At 35.2% G+C, this 18704-nt stretch overlaps 2 protein-coding genes across 5 annotated transcripts; one reads left to right on the plus strand and one right to left on the minus strand.

Moving 5' to 3' along the window:
- The first annotated feature begins 266 nt into the window (after nt 1–266).
- LOC111020145 (Protein kinase superfamily protein) lies at nt 267–3672 on the plus strand. The gene is made up of 7 exons (XM_022296715.2): nt 267–769; nt 876–1069; nt 1723–1921; nt 2014–2183; nt 2596–2700; nt 2972–3094; nt 3196–3672. The coding sequence occupies exons 1-7, from the start codon at nt 676–678 to the stop codon at nt 3406–3408; spliced, it is 1098 nt and encodes a 365-aa protein (XP_022152407.1). The 5' UTR covers nt 267–675; the 3' UTR covers nt 3409–3672.
- Nucleotides 3673–4533: 861 nt separating this feature from the next.
- On the minus strand, nt 4534–11092 carry LOC111020148 (leucine-rich repeat receptor protein kinase HPCA1). Of its 4 annotated transcripts, none has more exons than XM_088124065.1 (19): nt 10599–11092; nt 9980–10103; nt 9755–9826; nt 9512–9586; nt 9333–9404; nt 9098–9259; nt 8950–8975; nt 8762–8828; nt 8605–8676; nt 8436–8504; nt 8277–8351; nt 8116–8187; nt 7903–8037; nt 7343–7806; nt 7105–7245; nt 6659–6798; nt 6359–6578; nt 5890–6125; nt 4534–5209 (listed from the first exon to the last, which is right to left on the minus strand). In XM_088124065.1, the coding sequence occupies exons 1-19, from the start codon at nt 10687–10689 to the stop codon at nt 4751–4753; spliced, it is 2772 nt and encodes a 923-aa protein (XP_087980191.1). In that variant the 5' UTR covers nt 10690–11092; the 3' UTR covers nt 4534–4750. The 4 variants fall into 4 exon arrangements, with proteins under 4 accessions (XP_087980191.1, XP_022152410.1, XP_022152412.1 ...); XM_022296718.2 differs by having other exon boundaries at nt 8757–8828; nt 8901–8975; nt 10599–11090; XM_022296720.2 differs by having other exon boundaries at nt 8757–8828; nt 8901–8975; nt 9956–10114; nt 10599–11083.
- Between the last annotated feature and the right edge of the window lie 7612 nt (nt 11093–18704).

Raw genomic sequence — 18704 nt, forward strand, 5'->3', positions numbered from 1 at the left:
GGTGGAATTCAACATCGACAGTCACTTTCCAGTTTCCAATACACAACAACATACAACGGTCATAAAAGTTCTAGGACACATCTATACCAATAAATAAAAAATAAAATGATAAAAAAATCCTTACCTAAAAAATATGGAGTTCCACGAGCATGATTTAAAAGACATTTTCAATAAATTTTTCCCCCACTTAAACTGAACCCTCAATTCTGTTGTGGACGGTTGGTTTATGCCCCTCCCAAAATTTTGTTTCTCCTGAACTAATAACAATCCATTTGGAATCCAAAGTAGGACCCACTAGTAAGTAAGAACAATAATTCAGTTATCTTTCACAAGTCACTTTGTGGAAATAGTAAGAAAAAGAAATATAATAATAACGTATAATAGGTGAAATACTCCCAAAACAGTAACAACAACAATAATAATATTATATTATAGGTTCAACGAAAACGGATAACGACCTCCCAACCGCCAACTCTTAAGCTACAAAATACACTACACACAAATTTGCTGCTTCAATTTCCTTTTCAATAACCAAACCTTTTGCTGTCTACAATTTCCTCCTTTTTCTTTTTCTTGAAGCACATTTTTCCAATACCAATCAATCAAATAAATAATATAATCTGTCATTTCAAAATCCCTTTGGAGGGGAAGTGTGAAGAGAAATCTGGTGGAGGAATGGCTTTTAGTTTTGGCTTGGTTTCTGCGTATTGGAACAAGAGGCGTAGGCGCAATAAATCATCACAAGATCATCAAACTTCTTCAGACCCTTGTATGTTAGTTTTGAAGATTAGTTAATGCATATGATATGGTGATGTACCAGCTTCAAGTTTCCCTTTCCAGATTCTTTTCTTGGCTCACCAAGTTGTGTTCATCAGGGATCTATAGGCCTGTTGAGCTGTGGCAACTTGAGGATCAAACTACCCTCCAAACGCCCACCAAAAGGCACCATGGATCTTGTGTTTTCACGCTCCGGGAAATGGAAGAGGCCACATGCTCGTTTAGCGACGACAACTTGCTCGGTAAAGGTGGCTTCGGCCGTGTTTACCGAGGTACCTTGCGCTCTGGAGAGGTATGTTGTTTTGCTATCTTTATCCCTTCCCACACTCGCATTTCGCAAAAGTTTCGTCAACTTTTAGGATTGTGTTTATTCAGTCTTGAACAATACTTTCTTTCAAGAAATTCTTATGGCCACTACTAAACTTTTTATAGCGCGGTTTATTCTTTACCTTGAATTGCCTCTCCTACCGTAAATCCTTGCTATTTGAGCAGGGTAGTAATATATTGCCGTAGTCTTTGGATTTTAAATTTTTTTAAGAGATTCTTGAATTTAGATAAGTTGCATCTATTCTCAGTTTCCCTCCTTTAAAAAGATTAATCTAATAAATCCATAAACTTTCAATTTTGTATCTAATAAGTTCCTACATTTTCAACTCCATTTGTTTAATTACTTAATGCTACAAACACGAAATCTTCCCATGTCTTATTTTACCATATATGTTCAACTCTAAGTATTCCTCTACCAGTATAGCTTAAATTTAGGTTCAAAATCAACCAGCCACGTGTGTAGTCTATAAATAACATAGCCAAACGGTGCCATGTAAGTATTAGATTGATGGAGTTTAACGACTTAAATAGACACAAAAATTGAAATTAAAAGTTTATAGAAGACCAAAAAATTTAAAAGTTGAAAGAAATTATTAGACACATTTGATGGTGAATTAGGTTGTAGCCATAAAGAAAATGGAGCTGCCAGCATTCAAAGAAGCAGAAGGAGAGCGAGAATTCCGAGTGGAAGTTGACATTCTGAGCAGATTGGAGCATCCAAATCTTGTTTCACTCATAGGGTACTGTGCAGATGGGAAGCATCGGTTTCTGGTGTATGAATATATGCATAAAGGGAACCTCCAACAACATTTAAATGGTTAGTTACGTTAATTTAATTAATTTTGTTTAGTTTACTAATTATAATCCAATCCAAAGTAATTATTAAAATAATATATGTAATGGTGGTAGGATTAGGAACTGGAGAAGCAAAGATGGATTGGGAAGGGAGGCTTAAAGTGGCACTTGGTGCAGCAAAGGGATTGGCCTATCTCCATTCATCTTCTGCTGCTGGAATGCCTATTGTCCACAGGGATTTCAAATCCACTAACATTCTTCTCGACTCCAATTTCGATGCAAAGGTAAACTAAATCTTGTTGTAATCGATCTGTTTAAGCTTTTGGTCTGATGACAATTTAACATGGTGTCAAAGTAGAAAGTTACGGTTGAATTGTTCAAACACCTGTATTGCAAATTTCCAAATTCACAATTGAGAGTGAGAATCTAAGAATGTGAATAAAAAAAGTTAAACATACATTAACTTATTAACTTTAAATTGCATTTTTAGCCTAATGGTGACTAGGAGGTTTTAAATAATTTAAACAATTGTAAGTCATATTTATTGAATCTTTGTGCAAATTTCGAAGCAAAAGGTTAAGAATATGAATAAAATATTAAATACATCACCTACGGCGGACATATTAAACTTTTGGGTTTAGTGATGATTTGACATGTGTCTTTGATTCGTTATCTCTCATTGTTGTAATTTGATAGATATCAGACTTTGGGCTTGCAAAGTTTATGCCAGAGGGACAGGAATCGCATGTGACTGCTAGAGTCCTCGGCACGTTTGGATACTTTGATCCTGAGTATACCTCGGTATGTCTTTAAACACAAACTAAATCAATGATAAATTATATACAATAATATCATTTATCTACATAGTTGGTTTCAATTTTGCCCCTTTAATGTTTTAAAAGTTTCATTTATCTAGTTGTTACTGTCATTAGATATTAAAGAAAATGAAACAAACTACATAGATTAGTTAAGGGCATTTTGTGTAATCTAGCATTCATTGGAGTGTAGTTAAGATAAACCTACTCTCATGAGGTGGGAATTTGAATTTGAAGTGGTTGGTTTTTGATAATAGACAGGAAAACTGAGTCTGCAAAGTGATGTATATGCATTTGGAGTGGTTCTTCTTGAGCTCCTCACAGGCCGCCGAGCAGTGGACTTGAACCAGGGCCCAAATGATCAAAACCTCGTCGTACAGGTAAACATAATAAAACCATATTTATAGAATGACTTTTGAAAAAAGCGCTTTTACTTACAACAATTATAATATAGTGAGTGATTTTATATGTGTTTTTAAAGGTAAGGCATATATTGAATGATCGGAGAAAGTTACGTAAGGTGATAGATCCAGAAATGAGTCGAAGTTCCTATACGATGGAATCCATTGTCATATTTGCAAACCTAGCTTCACGTTGTGTTCGAACAGAGAGTAGCGAAAGACCAACAATGGCAGAATGTGTAAGAGAGCTCCAAATGATCATCTACACGAAGTTACAAACTCGCAAGACCTAGAGATATCATATATATATACTTCATCTATTGTTTTGTATTCAATATGAACTTTGTTCTTATGCCAAGTTAAAGTATGGTGAAGAGACATGTGCATCTCTCTTTTTAGGATGCGGTTCAAATTCTCACTCGTATATTTGAGAAATCTATGATTATATATATCATTGTACCTAGAATGAAAAATAAAATTAAGAAAAATTAAGAATAGTTGTTTGCGTATCCATACATACTTCTCTTAATGACATAATTATTTCTTTTTCCTCTTCAGTTGCCTACTTGAACTCGAATTAATCAACTTAAGAGTTTGACCATCAGTGATTTTTGATTCTTGCAAGAGTTTTACTATTAATGATTTTAGATTCTTGTAAATTTGATGTTTGAAATAGCTCAAAGTGATCCTTGAATTAGTGGTGGAACGTATATATCAAAAGTTCAGTGTGATATTTGAATGAGATAGATTGTTTCAAATTAAAATTAGTAATTGAATTTAATAATTGAGGTTACGCAAAATCGGGGCCAGAACGGATATATTTTGATTTAAGACGAAAATTTAGATCAAAGTTTACTATGTTAAATTTCTTTGTATCGTCCAAATTCCCTTTGTGTATGTGCTTCTGGGAAACGTATAGTACTCTATTCCATTACAAAAATCTAGCGTAATCAAAAAAGCTAGACCCACTACGGTATTCTTTCAAATCCTGAATATGATACTACCAATAATTGTGGTAATTCAAATATGTCACATATGTCTTTCTCTCAATCAGTACTCGTTGAAGAAATAGAAATTACCACAATTTTTTTATGAAAAATGTGGGAAGAGAAATACATTTTATAACAATTTATTATTTTACGTTCTCTCAAAATTTAAATTACAAAAATTTAAACTATACCTACGAAATAATTTAGAACTAGTATATATTTAGGGTACGAAAGTTAAAAATATATGTTTTAGTTCCCAATAATTGTTTCTGTGATAAGTCAAAATCTAGCTACTAGCATTCACTGCCCTTCAGCAACATATGAGCTTCAGCAACATATGAGCCACCTGACAACCCAACATCATGTAATGGAATCGAAGAATGCATAACCAATGGCTCAATATACATGCATGTCAACAAAAATCCAGAATAGCATGTTTGAACTTTTGTCATTTTTAAAATCACTGGTATTTTATTATCAAACGATCGATATTATGCTAGAGCATGCATTTAAAAGTGTGACAATAATATACAAGTGATTTTAGAAAATGGGTATACCAAAATCACCCCAAACATGTCCACATCTCTCTGAAATGAAAAACGCTTCAACTTAAGTTCAACTAATGCCATCATCAAAGGCAATACTATCATTGGCTGTTGGCATCCTCTTTGGGTGTAGCATCATTGTAGGGATGCCTAGGAGCAGTTTTGGAAGTCACAAAGTCTGTGGCAGATGAAGATGCAGATGTTGCGTTCGTATTTATTCCATCATTCTGCAAAATGCTCTCAATTGTCTTAACCACTTCACCCATTGTGGGGCGGTCTGCAGCTAATTCTTCAACGCATTGCATGGCCAATTCCAAGAACTTTGCGAACCCGACAAGTTTCGTTGTATTATCTATTATCGTCTCGTCTATAATCTGCTTCAAACCATAATATTCTTCATCACTCCTATTCATCAACAAACGCACCTCGCGAACTATGTACTTTCCTTTCTCAATTGGCAACTTAGCAGTTAGCAGTTCCAACATAACGACTCCAAAGCTGTACACGTCACTTTTCTCGGTCAATTGTTGACTCATGTAATATTCGGGATCCAAATAACCCTACAAATGAATGTCATGGACAATATGAGAGAATAATATGGAAAAAAAAAAAAAAAGAAGAGAGAGAACTCTATGCTAATGGGCATGTTAAAGTCTAGACAATTGATAACATTCCAGTTTCTTGCTTCTCGTTTCCAGCTTTTAAGAAACATATGTGTTTGGTAGCTATTCAGGTTTCTCGTTTCTTACAGTAGCTATTCAGGTTTCTCGTTTCTTATTTGTAAGAAACGTTTCCAAGAGATTATTTACTTAGGTGCCGTTTGATAACCATTTCGTTTCTAGTTTTTTGTTTTTCAAAATTATGCTTGTTTTTGTACCATTTCATCCGTAAGTTTTTCACCTCCCTTGAAAACATATTTGAATTCTTAACCAGAGTTCAAAAACAAAACAAGTTTTTGAAAACTGCTTTTTTTATTTTCAAAATTTACCCTAGATTTTGAAAATATTTAAAATTAAGAAAAAAAACAAAGAAAAACACGAGTGAAAATAATGTTTATAAGCTTAATTTTTTAAAGTAAAAAACAAAAGACGAAATGGTTATGAAGTTTCTAAGTAGACTAAGATTTCCTCATCCCTAGCTATCTAAGTAGACTAAGATTTCCTCATCCCTAGCTACAGGTATTAGAAAAATGTTGACTAAAATGCTGACACAACATAGAGATGATGAATAAACTACTTACCAATGTCCCTTTAACTTGAGTAGAAACATGTCCCTTTCCACTATCTGAGACAAGCTTGGACAAACCAAAATCTGCAACCTTTGCATTTAAATGTTCATCCAGCAAAATGTTGGTTGACTTAACATCTCTATGGATTATGGGAGGATTCGCGAGCTCGTGTAAGTAAGTCAATCCTCTAGCAGATCCAAGTGCAATACGAAGTCTTCTCTTCCAATCAAGATAAATACCGGATTTCCCTAAGCCAATGTTGCACATGTTATTCTCGGTTACGTTTATAATTAAAACTGAACTTTCATTGAAAAAAATGAAAGTGTAGAAAAGGGCGTATAAGAAAACAGCCCAACAAAAGGGAGCTGAACTAAAAGAACGGGCTCCAATCTAGCGTGATCAAATAATCCCAACTTCAATTTCACGTCGCTTTTCTGACATAAAATCGGCCAAACAACCCGAGATATCCGTGGAAACTTACCAGCTAGACTCTGTCTAAGAGTTCCATTAGGCATAAATTCATAAACAAGCATCTGTTCTCCTTGTTCAAAACAAAATCCAATAAGGCCAAGAAGATTCTTGTGATGAACTCGTGAAAGCAGTTCAATTTCTGTCTTGAACTCAAGGCCACCCTGCATTGATCCTTGTTGAGCTCTTTTGATTGCAACTACTTTTCCATCCACAAGAACTCCTCTGTATACCTACCAAGGATGATGACAGTGCTAAAACAACTAATCGTAAAAGAAAAGAAAACAAGAAAGAACAATCGGGAAACATTTACCTTGCCAAATCCTCCGGATCCTATCTCATTGCTCATGGAGAAATTATTTGTGCATTTTTTCAGTTCATCATAAGAAAACCATCTGGCTCCCTTTAATTGTGGTGCACCTCCACTATCGTCTCCACTTGGTGCCCATAAAGCTGGGGTAGATATAACATCAGTGTTATTTGGTCAATACTTAATATCTTCCATCGACCAATAGGTTGTGTCTATTTAGTCTTTGTACTTTAAAATTTCCTACAAGGTCCATCAACTTTCAATTTTGTAGCTAATAGGTCTGTGTTAACTCCGCTAGTTTACCGATTATGCCACCAAACACAACTTTGTAAACTTAAGGACCTATTAGAAATTTTTTACAAGTACAAAGACTAAATAAACACAATACTAAAGTTAATAATCCAACCATATAATTTAACCTAAAAGCAACAGTGATTAACATCATTTACCAAATGGCTTGGCATTTTCTGCACGTTTCTTTTGCCGAATTGCATATATTACAACTCCAATGAGGCATAGAACGAGAAAGGCACCGCCAACAGCTATTCCAATTACCACTCCGTAACTGGTTGAAGTTTCCCTATTCATGTCTTGAGGAATTTATGCATTTGGCATCAGTTCATCATGGCTAATGCTAAAGCATAACAACCAAGTGACATTTTGATGTAAAATGATAACTAAGATTACCTGAAAAGTGATAAGGAAATGCGATGAAATAATATGGCCCAAACTTGTGGGGAGGTTTGTAAGTTTGATTATGCAAATCAAACCCAATCCTCTGAATGTCTGACCGATTGAAATACTTATCAGGTGGAAAAAGTGCCAGCTTCATTTGGAGATAATCTTGAACATTCAAGAAAGGATTTTGAATAGAAGGCGTGAGGTTGAATGCATCCAAAAGACTCATTTCCAGTAAATGAAACAGAGTTATATTGGACAATTCCCTGAACGAGGGTCCTCTAAAGTATAAAGTCCCTTCATATGGATATGCACATTCACAACTCTGAGGGTTCAGCTCCTCATAAAGAGGACATGACTTGCTTCCACAGTGGACAAGGCTAGTAGAATAAGATTCCGTTGGCTGCTTTTGAAGCCGGCAAAAATTCATAGTTGAGAACGCATCAACGCTACACACCGGATTTCCTGTCAGCCTAAAACACGCAACACTCGTATGAATGAATAAAGATAAGCCACAAAGTACAACATGAAATCTAATATCGAGGAAAATGGCTAAGGATTTTTCTCACATCAAAGTTTTGGTATATCCTGAAATAGAGGTAACTGAAGGAATATTGTTATTTTGCAAATCAACGAGCTGCAATTGTTGGCTGATGCTGTCACCCATATTTAATGTCCCACTTAATGCATTGTTCTTCAGTTTTCTGTAATGACCCTTAAAATATATTAAACTGTTTTGTTGCGATTCAAAATTTAACCATAATGCTTAAATCAAAGCTTACACTTGTTGAATTTGTGGTAAGCTAAAGACTCCTTGTGGCACATTTCCTCGTATCGGCCCATATTCAATGATCCTAGAACCATGTTAGCATAGAAATTTACCATTAGATCTCAAACTTCTCGAGAACTTGTCAAAAGTTTTATGGGTGACCTAAGAACTTACAGAGTGGTGAGCGATGGTAGATTTGTGAACCACTCCGGAGCTGCTGATGAATCAAATGAGTTGTTACTAAGGTCCCTGTAAAGATAAAACTTCACTAGTTAAATACATGAGTAATAAGAAGATCAAAATGGAAATGTTAGCTCCTTGCCATATGCTTACACGTAATTTAGTGAAGTCATTTGAGTCAAGTTTGGCAGTGGACCTATCAGCTTATTGTAGGCTAAATTCCTGAAAGTAGCACACAAGAGTGGGGACAGAAAAGGAAGTTGATTAACTACCCATAAAAGACCAGAAGCTTTGTCATAATATTTACAAGATGAATACTCACAATTCATTGACATTTATTAGGCTGCTTAGATTTGATGGGACATTTCCTGTTAGATAATTTCGATCAAGTCGGCTGTTAAATATTTGAACAACTTCAGTAAGTTGTAGAGAGAAAATTGTGTGAGAACTAAGGGCAAAGTAACTTATACTCACAGAACCTCAAGAGTCTTAACAAGTCCCAATGTTGATGGGATACTCCCAGAAAATTTATTTCCATCAAATAATCTGATGAAAGAACCGGGTAAGATTTGGGACAAAAAAAAGATGGAACAGAGTCTTGGGTTGATATCCACTTACATGTGTAATAATATCATCTCGGAGCTAAAAATTTTAGGTGAAATGGTACCTGATAACTGGTTTCCGCTGAAATGACTGCAATTCACAAAGTCAAGCTTTAATTTTAAAGTTCTTGGGGGTGAAGAAACATCTAACTTTTTAGATATATGCTTTCATTTGCACACTAGATTGGGTTACTCGAAGAAAATAATACTCACAAATGTTTTGCCTCAAGAAGGAGATCCAAACCCGGGGAATTGGAAGTTGAAACCGGGAGAGCACCCGTCAACTGATTTTCTGCCAAGTCTAGCCAATAGAGTTTGGAGAGTTTTCCCAAAGTTGGTGGTATGGTACCAGTGAAGTTGTTAGAATTTAAAGCCCTGGGATATGAAAATTCTAGTTAAAATATAAACAAACAAGTTCCTTATTTGCTTATTAATAAATTTTTCTCACAAGAAGGAAAGCTCAGCAAGATTGCCCAATTCTTCTGGAATACTACCGCTAAACCCACAAGCAGACAGGATCCTGAAAGTTGAAAATTGAAAATGAAAAAAATATCTTAGCACTAAAAAGGAAAAAAAAAAACAAAAAAGTTTAATGGGACCGAATCTGTTTGCTAATTAGCTCTTTACAAGGTATTCAAATTCGGCAGATTCCCCAGCGCTGGAGAGATCGAACCAGTGAGACCTCGATTGGATGAAAGGTCCCTGCAATTAAAACATTAGAAACTCAATGGTCTCAATGAACAAATATGAGACTGCTTCCTAAACTGGAAGATAGAAACCTTTCTTGAAAGTATGGTCAGAATTCAAATTATTACATACTCTAAAATGTGCTCCTGTTAAATCAACCACAAAGATAACAATGCTACTTACAATGATCTCAGTTCAGAAAGGCCTCCGATGTCACCACCAAGTTTACCTTTTAGGCCCATACTTGATAATCTCCTAAAGAGGTTAACACACATAGTTAGTGAATGGTTTAACCAAAATATTAAAAAGAAAAAGGAACAGCACTGAAACCTTGTACAAATATTGCTAAGAGGTGAGTAAAAATAAATGGAAGAGAAATGTTACCAACGATAAATAATAGATATTTACAATGCAGTTACTCTTGAATTCTTGCAAATTACTCCTTCCCAGGGAGCTGCACAGGGATCATCTGACGTTCCCCAGCTTGGTGGTGTATTTTGCCATCCATCTTTCAAGGATTTAAGCACCGAAACTGCACAATTGCTTAACATTCACGGTTAAACTGTATTCAAGACTTCGCTTCTTTCCATACTTCCTAAACGATCTCTCTAACAGATTGTAACTATAGCAACTAAAGCAAAAGAAGTTCAAACCAAAAGTCAAATCCACAGTAACCCAAATTCTAATTTCAAAAGAATAATTAAAAAAAAGGGGTTAAATTACAAGTTTATTCTCTAAGTTCTACATCTGTTTCTATTTAGTCCCTAGACTCTTAAAAAGTTTCAATTCGGACTCCTCTATGTTGTTCTCAACATTATATGGTAAACTAATTCATAAAAAAAGTAAGTCAACCCGATAAAACAACAAAAGTGGGCGAGAAAATTCGATAGTGTTTGCGAAGAGACTACACAAAACATTTGAAATCGATTATTTAATGAAATCTTGTCTGTATTCTTCCAAATGGGAGACGATTGAGGAAATAAATATAGAAACAATCAGCGCAGGGGATCAATAAGTAGAAACTTACAATCACGGGGATCAATATAGGAAGCGGCCGAGTAGAAGAAAGCCAAAAGTAGCAGCGTTTGCAGAGTTGACACCGCCACAATCGCCCCCATATTTTCGCTCCCAACGGCACCACACACGCGAATCGATTATTCCCTTCTTTAGTAAACCTGAAACAAAAAAGCAATTGACCATTTCCCCTCTTCATCTCTGGTCGCATCTCTTGAATGCTGGTAGGTCGATGTAATTATCAGTTATCACTGATATTTTGATCAAGCAATTTAAAGCTCACAGTTGGATGTTAGGTAGGAGCTACCCCACTAACGCATTTAACTCAAATCGGCATATAATGGAGAAAGAAAAAGGACCCTTTGTTCTAAAGTTGCTTCTTGTTTTGGAAGAGAAAAAGGTTCTTCTATATTCTGCAGTTTCGCTTTCACCAACATATATGCACTAATTTTTCCTTTCTCCTATGAATTTTTGTGGGGTTTGAATAATTGCTTCCCTCTCTGTTCCTTTCTTTTTCACGCCCATCGCCATTGTCATGAGTCATGATGCTTCCCTCTCGGAGCTTATCCATTTCTCCCCTCTGGCTTATTGATCTCCTCGTCCAAGGACCAGTGTTTCAAATTTCGAGCCACATGGGAGAGAATGTCGTTTTTCCCCATGTCCACGAAATGTGGAAGAGAAATGCTAACATGTCGACATGTTAGCATGGACATTTGGCAAAGACCTCGTCAGGTGAGCGTGAGAGAAATGAAGCTAGTAATGCCTTACTTCAAAAATACCTATTAACTCTATCATTTGTTTAAAAAATACCAAAAAATGCTTTGGCTGTGAGTATTTGTTAGGTCGGTTGAAAAATTGACGGCTCATTAATTTTTACATTTCTCTATTAACTGTCAAATATTAATATTCAGCATAGAAATAGATATATCTTCACGGTAGCATAAGTATTTTCCAAAAATACATCTATTAATGCAAGAATACCATCATTAAACATAATATAAATATTTTAAAAATATCAACAAATATCAATTGATATTTTGAATGAAAATTTGACGTGGCAGTTGATGTGAAAGCTTACCTAGATTAAGTGTCTAAGAAAAGAAAAAAAAATGGTAGAAGAAGCAATTTTTTAAAAGAAAATGATAAAGAAACTTATGAGAAAAATCATGAAGAAAACGACGACTTTTTTTCCCTCTCAAGACTCTCACCCATTTCTCCCCTGGCTTATGCTCTCAAAGTCCAAAGACTTTGTCAGAGAGCGTATGATAAATGAAGCTAGAAATATCAATTTGTTAAAGCTTAACCTATTAAACCATGTATTTCGATGGGTTAGATATTCGAATTTTCACTCTCATGGGTTATTGAGTTAAAAAAAAAAAAAACAAAATATTTGAAAGTTCTTTCTAATTTAAAAATAGGTTAAATTATAAATTTTGATCCTGTGATTGGGACAAAGTTTCGATTCAATCCTTATAGTTCTAAAAGTTTCAATTTAGTTTTCATGATCAAGGCTCGCTTCAATTTTGTCTCTATGATTTTAAAAGTTTCAATATGGTTTATTAATTTATGCATAGTTTCAATTTTGTTACTATAATTTGGTTAAATCTCACAAGTCCTCTCTAAAATTTGTTTTACCCCTTCAAAAATCCACTTACTTTATTTCATTTTCTTACTGAGCCTTAAATCTCAACACACTCAACTAAAATAGTTATAAAATAGAAAATTGCGGCATGGAAAAAAAAATATATCCATATGATAACAGTGAGGATACTTGTGAAGTTTAACTAAATCACAGGGACCTTATTGAAACTTTGAATAACAATATTTTATAATGATTATAAAAAATAATGCAGTTACAATTATTTTCATTCCCAAAAATTATCTTTCCAAACCAGGTAATTCTTAAATATTGGATTGGAAAGGGCAATCCATCCCACAATTACAAAATTCCGGATTAAATGGAATTATTTTAGAAAAAACAGTTTTTGAATCATCTTGAACAAACAATTAATAGAATTTTATTTTTTTAAATTAATTTTTCAAATCTTGGAGGTCCAGTCTATATAATTCTGTAAGGAAAAAGAAAAGTAAAAAAGAAATTAACTTTTTAAAGTTAATCTTTATTTGTTGTTTTCTTAATGTTTTAAAGTTTTGTAATGTTGTCAAAATGTTAATATGAAGTTTCAAAAAAAATTAAAAATTAAAGAAAAAAAGATCTTCAAATGCAGTATTATTTCAAGAAAAAAAATCCTTGAAAGAAAAATTTTGAATTCTTTAAAAAAATTGAAAAGAAAAACCCACTAATGAGACGGGGTATGATTGTCAAGATAATGATATTTTGACTTTTATTTTAATGTTCAGATATTTTGAAATGAATTATTAAAATGCCATTTAGTCCAAGTTATCTAAAAATATCTAGCATAATTTTAAAAATATTTATAAAATATCAAAATAATTACAGAGTTATGCCAGATGTTATTCTCCTACACTATTTAAAATATTTTTCATTATTGCCTTTACAGAGTGTAATGGGAGAATGAAGCTAGATCTAACAAATGAGATACGAGCCCATGAGTAGCGGGGAAACTCGGGATGGGCCCAAAGTGGAGGAAAGAAGAGCAGAAAGATCTAAAGGCTTGACGGACGAACAAAACCATAAGAGCCGATGAGCCTGAGAGTTATTTGTGCAAGAATTCCATATAAATTAGCTAAGGATGACCACACTAACACCAATTCTACACTAATTTTGTGCAAATAATGTTTTGCATTCATTAACATCTTTACCTTAGTATACAATGCTGAGAGTTATAAAAAATAGCCTAATTTTGAATGTTTTGATGCATCATTGTTGATGCTGCAACATCGGAATCAAAAAGGTAGAAAAGGACAGAGCTGACAGTGACATATTTTTACCTGAGAATTTACTGCAGTAAAATGCAAATTCACCTTAAATTGAGTTGGGCCCCGTTTTTATCCATTTTGGTTGCCGTAAAATTAAGGATGGGTATAAATGCTTTCCTTCAAGGTTGTCTCCATTGATTCTTCATCAATCAAACCCTAGGGAGAACAAGACAAGAGATGAGGGTAGACACTTGGAGAGGAACCCAAAGAAGATAACAAAGGGAGTTGATATAGTGATGGGCTGCTGTGTTTCTTCATTTTCTTCTTCTTTTGTACTCTTTAGTGCACAAGTTTTGTATTTTCTCCTACCATTTTCTTGTATGACATTGCATAACTAAGTTCCTATTGTAAGGGGAGGATGTTGTGAACTAATTTTGGGCTGTAAATCTTGCTTTGACTTTAATGATGATATATATATTGAGTTGAAATTGTTTTTGAAGTTTGATTTCCAATGTGCTTGGCCAACATATTGGAATACCTTTTTATTAGCTTTTGGAAAATTGGAATAAGGAGTGTTTGGCTTCAACTCGTGCTAGATCTACTTGAGTTTAGAGTATGGGTACTTAGGAATAAGGCTCACCTAATAAGGCTATAAACTGTGATGGTATGCTGTTTTGGTTTGTTTCAAAACTTAAATATCATAAAATCTGAGAAGTCTGGGAAGATTCCATGTCTGTTTGGCCAATATATCAACATCGTTAATGTTGTAGAATTGTTTACGTGAGCCCAGAAAAAAGTCACATAAACTCTTCCCCTTACCCTTGTTACATCAATAGTTAACCCACATTAAAACCCATTTTACTCTATAACCAGACTGATTTTAATTGTTTTCTTTACTTGTTTTCTTACTCAGTGAATGTTCTTGCACTATTTCGGTTTAGTTTCAGAAGCTACCTTATTAAACATATTTTGGTTAAGTTTATTTGTTTTCTTAAGTAAACATTGAAGTATTTAGTTATCAATCCCTATGAATACAATCTTTTTATCGCTTGCTACAATGGTTGTGTACACTTGCACAAAAGGTTCTAAACCGTACAACATATGGCTTACTAGGTTTTGGGTCCTAGTGGTCAGTTGGCCAGCGCCTATTCGTGAGTTTCGTGCTCTACGAAAAGCTAGATGATGGGTCGACTCCTACTCTCTTGTACCGTCCTACCCACGATGGTGTTATCTCCTAAAGCAAAAACTATTTAAGAAGAGAAGATCTTTTGTCAACCCTAGAGTTCTCACATCTAAATAAAGAGAAAAACCTCACAATCAAGGTACTCGACAAAAATCCTACCTATTGCTACGCTTCACATTAAACCCCGATTCTGACTTAAGCATCAGAGTGTATATGGCTAGTACCACACCATTGTGTAACTTCTTCTATTTTGCAGATCTGTCGAATCCCTTTTTATTCTTGAACATTGATGCAATTTTATAAATCCCGAAATGCCAAATTGCCACATTAACAATTAGCGTCGTCTTTGGGAACAAATTCAATAGATCGAAGTTTTGCTCAACCAACAAAAAGATTATTGAAGCAACACAAGCCGGAGAAGCAATATGGTAGACTCTAATCAGATCCCAAAATGTGAACGACAAGATCTTTTGTGGGTGTGATTGTACGACCATCAATGGAATGAGAACATGTCATGCTAACTCCGTATCTCTAGTGAATGACAATTTAACCGCCAATGTGATGAGAACATGTTATGCCATGGGGTCAGATCGCGTAGCCAGTTTGATGTCTCTAATGAGGGATGAGAACATGTCCTTGCATGCTATTGGCTCGATCTCTCCACCGTTAGTGGGATGAAAACATGTCATGTCATGGGGTCAGATCGTACAGCCAATTTTATGTCTCCAATAGGGGGATGAGAATATGTCATGTCATGCTATTAGCTCAGTATCTCTATGAAAGGATGTGAATCTCGAAGCGAAAGCAGTATAACGCGTTCTTGAATTTCTTTTGAAATTTAAAACACAGAAAAATATAAAACAAGGAAGAATGTTGGATTTTACCTTTGAAAACTCTTCTTCATGTAAACCCAATGAGACAACACCACTTGATCTTCCTTGCTAAGTCTTTCAATCGAGAATCCAGATTGTGGGATCCAATTGCAAGGGATTGAAAGAGTAAGAGAGTTGAAAGATTTTTAGCATTCCTAGGGAAAATCCAAAGACCATAAGGATATCTTCTTCTTTTGAATTCCTATGTAGAAAATATGGATTTTTCTCTTCCGTGACATTAGCCCCCATTCTCAAAATACATAGTATTAATTTTTGAATCTTTATCTAAAATTAACAATATATTTGTATAACGTATCAATATACATTATATACATTCTCTTATATAACATTTCAAATTATTTCATAATTCTTGATCCTCATTTTACCCATTATGAGCTAGCAAGGGGGACCTAATGGACCTACAGATCAGAAGCTCTAACGATGCGAGATTAATCAGTCAAACTCATTAACCGAGTTAATCAACACTCGTTAACTGTTGATCACTCCACTAAAGACCCACAGCTGCATTGTTCTCACTGCAAAATATTTTCGTGTCCACGGATGTACGATCATTAAAGGCAAGTCAATCCTTCGCGAGTGCTCGTAACTCTAGCTGGGTCAAATTACCGTTTTACCCTTGAGTTACATCTTGCTTCTTAAATATCACTGCTCCTTTAATGAACAACCGTTTTACCCTCTCTCGGGTCAGTGAGAGGGTGTGGCCCCTTGTTCAAATCCTGGAGTCAGCATGTAAGCTAACACTCATCTACTTCCCTAAAGTCGGGAAGAAGTGAATATCATCTTGCGTAGTTATGTTCTCATCTCTCCACTCGGTCTCGTCCCCAAAATGGTAGGATTATTGAATCGGCAACCTGGGCCATTCTCGCCCATACAAATCAAAGGACGATCCCTTATAGGCAAGAGTCCATAAACCGCTCAGGATTAAGATCAAGATCAAGAGTTACCTTGTCATCCTATGAGATAACAATCTATTGACTAACGGTGTTAGAGTCAATGATTAATTATTTTGCAATTCGGTCTTATACAAACTCCTGTTCCAGTTACATTAAGTAACATTTGATCTTAGTTTATTGGAATGCGAGTAATGTAAATAAATAATAAAATAACTTTTATTAATAATAAATAAAATGTTTACAAATTACAAACTCACGAGCTTAGGGCACTAAACCCAACGCTCTAGTGAATGACAATATAATTGCCAGTGGGATGAGAACGTGTCATGTCATGGGGTCAGATCGTGCATCATGTTCGATGTCTCAAGTGAATGACAACTGCTCAGGGAGAGGAAGACTGACTGAAGATTTGGAATCAATCCTGCTTACATCTAAAGAGCAACAAGTCAACATCCCGAACAAAGATGGGGGCTGAAGAGAGAACAAGTCTAGTCAAATTTTCTCAAAAGCAATGTTGATATTTCGCATGGTCATAGGAGGACATGTTAGGGATCGATCGAGAAAATCATGGTGCCTCAACTTAATGTGGATTGAGACTTTAAACGAGTAAGGTAGAAGCATCACGCCTTCACCAAGCAAGGAATAAAATCGTAGTCAAGGAGGTAGAATAATTATTAAAAGTAAAGTTTATTCAAGAAGTTCATTATCATAAATGACTATCCAACATAGTGCTAGTAATGAAATCCAATGGTAAGTGGATGATGTTCATCGACTTTACTGATCTAAATAAAGCCCGTCCAAAGGACAATTTTCCTTTACTAAGAATAGATCAACTAATAGATGTGACTGCTAGACATGAGATGCTGAGTTTCATGGATACTTATTCTGGATACAATCAACTTAAGATGTATTTGCCTGACCATAAGAAAACTTCCTTCATTACGAGCCGAGGTCTCTATTGCTACGCTATGATGCCATTTAGGCCAAGGAATGCTGTGCAACATACCAAAGGATGGTCAACAGAATCTTCGCAACATTGATCAGTCGAAATATGGAGGTCTATGTAAAAGACATGCTTGTGAATAGTTGACAAAACCAATCAACATGAGGTAGATTTGATCGAAGCTGTTGAAGTTTTAAGAAAATACAAAATGAAGCTAAATCCAAGTGCGTTGGAGGCCACCTCAAGAAAGTTTCTTGGATTCATGGTGCATCAACGAGGAATCGAAGCGAATCCTGATAAAAATTTGAGGCGTGTAGAGATGGGTTTGCCTAAAAACTTAAAACAACTACTAAGGAGGAATATTTGTACTCAACAGGTTTGTAAGTCGTGTGATTGATAAATGTCTCCATTTATTATAAACCTTGAGAAAGAAGGGAAAATTCAAATGGACAAAAGAGTGTGAACTCGTCTTCAAACAACTGAAGAATAACTTCAGTTCAACACCACTTCTCTTAAAACCTGTCCTTGATAACATCCAAAACTGTAGTGAGTTCAACAACCATCAATCTCCCATTTACTACACGAGCAAGGTCATGGTAGATGTAGAGATCAAATACCCACGAGTTGAGAAATTGACACTAGCACTGATCTCCTCGGTCCGAAGGTTACATCTCTACTTCCAAGCACATAGAATGTTCCCTGTGGTGCTTTCGATTACAAACACCAATTTGGTATTGCTATTTATTATCTCGTTTCTGGTTAGGTTAGATTTCAACTTTTGATAGTCGAGTAATCATTTTTATAATACTTGAGCAGTTGTCTTTTTATTAATTTTCTTTTTACATAAAAAAAACCTCCTCAAGTGCAGGCTAAGTAAGAGGAAACTGTTCGATAAATCTAGAAGATCAATCAATGATGGTTCGACAAATCGACAAGGTTAATCAACGAAAAAGCTAATCAAGAAACTTGAAATGGTATAAAACTGAAATCAGACAAACATACTAAGTCAGTAAGTGAAACCAGAGGTATAGAAGACCAATGCCAAATGAGCTCAAATGGTCAAAACCCAAATGTGTCAAAGAAGGCAAGCGAACGAGTCCAGCTGAAAGTAGACAAACAAGCTAAGTTAGTCAATGAAACTAGGGATATAGAAGACCAATGGCAAACGAGCCCAAATGTTCAAAACCCAAAGGTGCTGAAAAAGGCAAGCGAACGAGCCCAGCCAGTTAAAACTGAAAGTAAACAAACAAGCTAAGTCAGTCAATGAAACCAAAGGTATAGAAGACCAATTATGAATGAGCTCAAATGGTTGAAAGCCCGAACGTGTCGAAAAAGGCAAGCGAACAAGCCCAGCCAGTAAAAACCC

The sequence above is a fragment of the Momordica charantia genome (assembly GCF_013281855.1).
Source record: "Momordica charantia cultivar OHB3-1 chromosome 5 unlocalized genomic scaffold, Mcharantia_2.0 BLBB01000005.1, whole genome shotgun sequence".
In the NCBI taxonomy this organism is placed as follows: Eukaryota; Viridiplantae; Streptophyta; class Magnoliopsida; order Cucurbitales; family Cucurbitaceae; genus Momordica; species Momordica charantia.

Bases quoted from the DNA above. Each gene is read 5' to 3' on its own strand.
- LOC111020145 (XM_022296715.2), top strand. From the start codon at position 676: ATGGCTTTTAGTTTTGGCTTGGTTTCTGCGTATTGGAACAAGAGGCGT. The intron at 2,184-2,595 runs GTAAACTAAATC...GTAATTTGATAG, and splicing joins ACTCCAATTTCGATGCAAAG to ATATCAGACTTTGGGCTTGC. The intron at 2,701-2,971 runs GTATGTCTTTAA...TTTTGATAATAG, and splicing joins TTGATCCTGAGTATACCTCG to ACAGGAAAACTGAGTCTGCA.
- LOC111020148 (XM_022296718.2), bottom strand. From the start codon at position 10,689: ATGGGGGCGATTGTGGCGGTGTCAACTCTGCAAACGCTGCTACTTTTG. The intron at 8,038-8,115 runs GTAAGCTTTGAT...GGGTCATTACAG, and splicing joins TTACCACAAATTCAACAAGT to AAAACTGAAGAACAATGCAT. The intron at 6,126-6,358 runs GTAAGTTTCCAC...ACATTGGCTTAG, and splicing joins TCTTAGACAGAGTCTAGCTG to GGAAATCCGGTATTTATCTT.